The following is a 3232-nucleotide window of genomic DNA, read 5'->3' as shown; positions in this document are numbered from 1 at the left end:
CCAGTTCCCTGCTGCAGGGGCTGGCCTGCTTGGCTCAGAGGGGCTGTGCGGGGGGTCAGGATTGCCCCACATGTTTCAGGAGTCGTTGTAAACTGTGATTTGTGAGACGTGTGTCCCAGATGCTAACCTTCTGTTCCTCCTTTCTTGTTTTTCTCTCTTCCCCTCCCGGCTCCCTGTATCTCGCAGTTCACTCTCCTTCCTTGTCAAGTTAGAGCAGTTGGATCTCGGTGGCAATGACCTGGAAGTACTGGTAGGTGAGGGATGGCGGGGAGGGAATGGGGGTGGGTGGTAGGGGCAGAACCCTGTCCCTCTGTGGAAACAAGTGGGTTTTCATCTGAAACGCAAAGAAATAGACCCTCAGGTTGCTTAGGAAGACTCTGATCTGCCCACCACCACCCCAGCACGGTGTTCTCTTCACGTGTTGGCCCTTGTGCCTTGCTTCCTGCTGTCCTGGTGCACAACTTGCTCTGCTCTGTCCAAGCCCATCTGCTCTGGGGTGTCTGTTTTGGCTGCGTAGCGGCCTAAGGGTCTGTCCTTCCCCATGGGGCTCTGCCTGGCCCTTCCTTTCTCTCTTGTGTTGCGCTGCACCCGGCTGTTGCTTTTCTCTTCTGCTAGGCCACCTTTCTCCTTTCTGCCTTGATTTCTCTGCTGGGAAGGGCAGGACCACGCTGCGGTGTTCCTGGCAGTGAAGTCAGCCGAGCGTGGGGTGGGTGGCTCCATGGAGAGCCACGCTGAGAGCCAGCGCACGGCCTCAAAATTCGGCTTCTCTTGGCATTCAGGGGCATCCAAGGCTGCTCTTTAATTTTGCAGCTATTAAGCTGTTACTGAGTCCAGTCCTGAGGGGTTGCACTGGGTGAGCTTTCCAGGTCCCTTCCAACTCCTCGTATTCTGGGTTTCTGTGAAACCAGGGGGCAGAGAAGCAGCTCGTGCAGCAGCTCACTTGTGTGCCCAGCTGTCCGATGTTGAACCGCGCTTCAGTGCTGCGTTAAGTCCGCACCCCAACGCCCATCAGCGTGCGTGGTGGTTGTGAGCGATGCCGTGAACCTGTGGCTACCCCTGCTGGCATCACCTCGGGTTGGCCAGCATTACCCAGATGTTTGTTTTCATGTCTGAGAGGAGGAAGAGGGGAAAGACTCCTCTCTTCCAAGGGCAAAATTTCCAAACCTGATTAGTTCTTGTCTCACCTGCTACCGGACGGTCCTCGCTGTTGTCTTCCATGCGTCCTGCTGGGACCTTTCACAGCCAATGTGCCATCCCAGACATCCCCAAACATGTGCTGCTGTGTTGTGCCACACCAACACATCATCAGCGGTTTGGTGAACGGTTCTAGGAGGTCTGGAGGCAACGGCAGGGTCCAGCTTTGCAGAGACGTGGTGTGGTTTGTAGCCTCCTGCGGAAGGGACTGATGCTGTTACTGTCCTGCTCTGTTACAGCCGGATACTCTGGGAGCGCTACCAAACCTGCGGGAGCTCTGGTTGGACCGGAACCAGCTCTCAGCCCTCCCTCCAGTGAGTACCTGTTCGGGGCCATTGGTTCACTGCTCTGCTCCCCTCCTCGGCCGCTCCCTCACGTTGTGGTGTCTCCTTTCTCGCCCTAGGAGCTGGGCAATCTCCGCCGCTTGGTCTGCCTGGATGTGTCCGAGAACAAACTGGAGCAGTTGCCCAACGAGGTCAGTGGGCTGGTAGCCCTGACGGACCTGCTCCTGTCCCAGAACCTGCTGGAGTGCATTCCCGATGGGATCGGTGAGTACTGCGGGATGGGGAGCGGTGCAGGACTTCACTGCCTCGGGGGGGGGCTCAGGCAGGAGCGCGTCTACCGAAACACCAGGGCTTGGCGGAGGTGTTCGCAGTGGTTGGGCGCAGCAGCAGTGGATGGGTGAGCAGAGCTTTATGGGATAAATTCAGGTTCTTGGTCTGCGTGATGCACGTAGCATGCTGGAGAAGAAAGGTGGAGCCTGTGTTGTTAGGTCGTGTACCCTCTGATGGGAGGCGTTTCAGCCCCGCGGACGCAGAACAGCGTTGTTGTCTCCGTGGTGTCGTTCACACCCAGCTTGTTGCCCCGGCCAGGTCAGCTGAAGCAGCTCTCCATCCTCAAGGTGGACCAGAATCGGCTGACAGAGGTGACCGAGTCCATCGGGGACTGCGAAAACCTGTCAGAGCTCATCTTGACGGAGAACGTGCTGACGGTGAGTGCGCCAGGGCTCGGTTTAGCCGCGTGCCGGGGCTCCTTCCCATCTTCCTGAGCGTGATCCTGCTGCTCTCCCTTCAGCTGCTGTGGGGCACAGAGTTTCCCCTGGCTCATAGGCTCTGGAGAAGACCCTGTGCAAGCTGCTTGCTTTTGTGTCCTCTGGAAAATTCGCTGGGGTAGCTTTGGTGCTGGCTTTATGAGAGCGCATCCCAAAGCCCATCTGATCTGGTGGGAGCAGGGCCACGTGAGAAAGCTGCGTTTGGTGAGGGGCCGTGGAGTAGTGTAACGTAAAATGGCCCTGCTCCAAACTGCTCACGATTTGATTGTTAAAATATTCATTGGGAACGAACAGGAGAAAAATCTTGACCGCGGGTGTTGTGGGTGCGCTGAGCCGAGGTGAAGAGTGGGCACGAAACAATCCGTGAACCTGAGGGAAAATCTGTCCCAGAGTTGGAGTGAGAACTGACCAAAATGTGTCTGTTGGCATGGAAGGCGGCTTTTTTTCCTTCCTAGACAGAGGGGTTTGTGCCTCAATGGTTTTATTCTACCACTCTTACCTTTTGCAACTGCTGGGTCACCTCTTTCCCAGGCCTTACCCAAGTCCCTGGGCAAGCTGGCCAAGCTGACGAACCTGAACGTGGATCGGAACCGCCTGACGTCCCTCCCGGCTGAGATCGGAGGCTGCGCCAACCTGAACGTGCTGTCCCTGCGCGACAACCGCCTGGCCCTGCTGCCCCCGGAGCTCGCCAACACCACCGAGCTTCACGTGCTGGATGTGGCCGGGAACAGGTCAGGAGCAGGAAGGGTGCACGGCCTGGCAGGGAGTTCCTGCTGGGAAGGAGCAGCGTGGGCTGGGCCCTGGCGCGTTCTGGGAGGTGCTGGGTTTGTGCTGATCCCAGGCTCTGCAGTTTGGAGAAGCCTGGACTGGCTCTGGGAAGATGCGTGGGTCCCAAGCTTTGCCTGTTAAGCCCTTCGCTGTGTTACTTGAATAGAGGTAGAGCTACTGGAGAATCACACAGAATCACAGGAGGAGTTGGAAGGGACC

The 3232-nt window shown here is 57.5% G+C and overlaps 1 protein-coding gene across 1 annotated transcript in view; it reads left to right on the top strand.

Moving 5' to 3' along the window:
* LOC104548104 (protein scribble homolog) overlaps positions 1-2976 on the top strand; it is a gene marked incomplete at both ends in the record, with an annotated part of 7497 nt that extends 4521 nt beyond the window's left edge. The window contains 5 exons of the mRNA XM_010194027.1: positions 187-250; positions 1434-1508; positions 1598-1742; positions 2067-2185; positions 2777-2976. Coding sequence (XP_010192329.1) covers positions 187-250; positions 1434-1508; positions 1598-1742; positions 2067-2185; positions 2777-2976 — 603 coding nt within the window. The remainder of the gene's footprint in view (positions 1-186; positions 251-1433; positions 1509-1597; positions 1743-2066; positions 2186-2776) is intronic.
* Between the last annotated feature and the right edge of the window lie 256 nt (positions 2977-3232).

This window comes from Mesitornis unicolor, unplaced genomic scaffold (genome assembly GCF_000695765.1).
Source record: "Mesitornis unicolor isolate BGI_N332 unplaced genomic scaffold, ASM69576v1 scaffold26561, whole genome shotgun sequence".
NCBI lineage: Eukaryota > Metazoa > Chordata > Aves > Mesitornithiformes > Mesitornithidae > Mesitornis > Mesitornis unicolor.
This window is presented reverse-complemented; position numbering and strand designations above follow the sequence as displayed.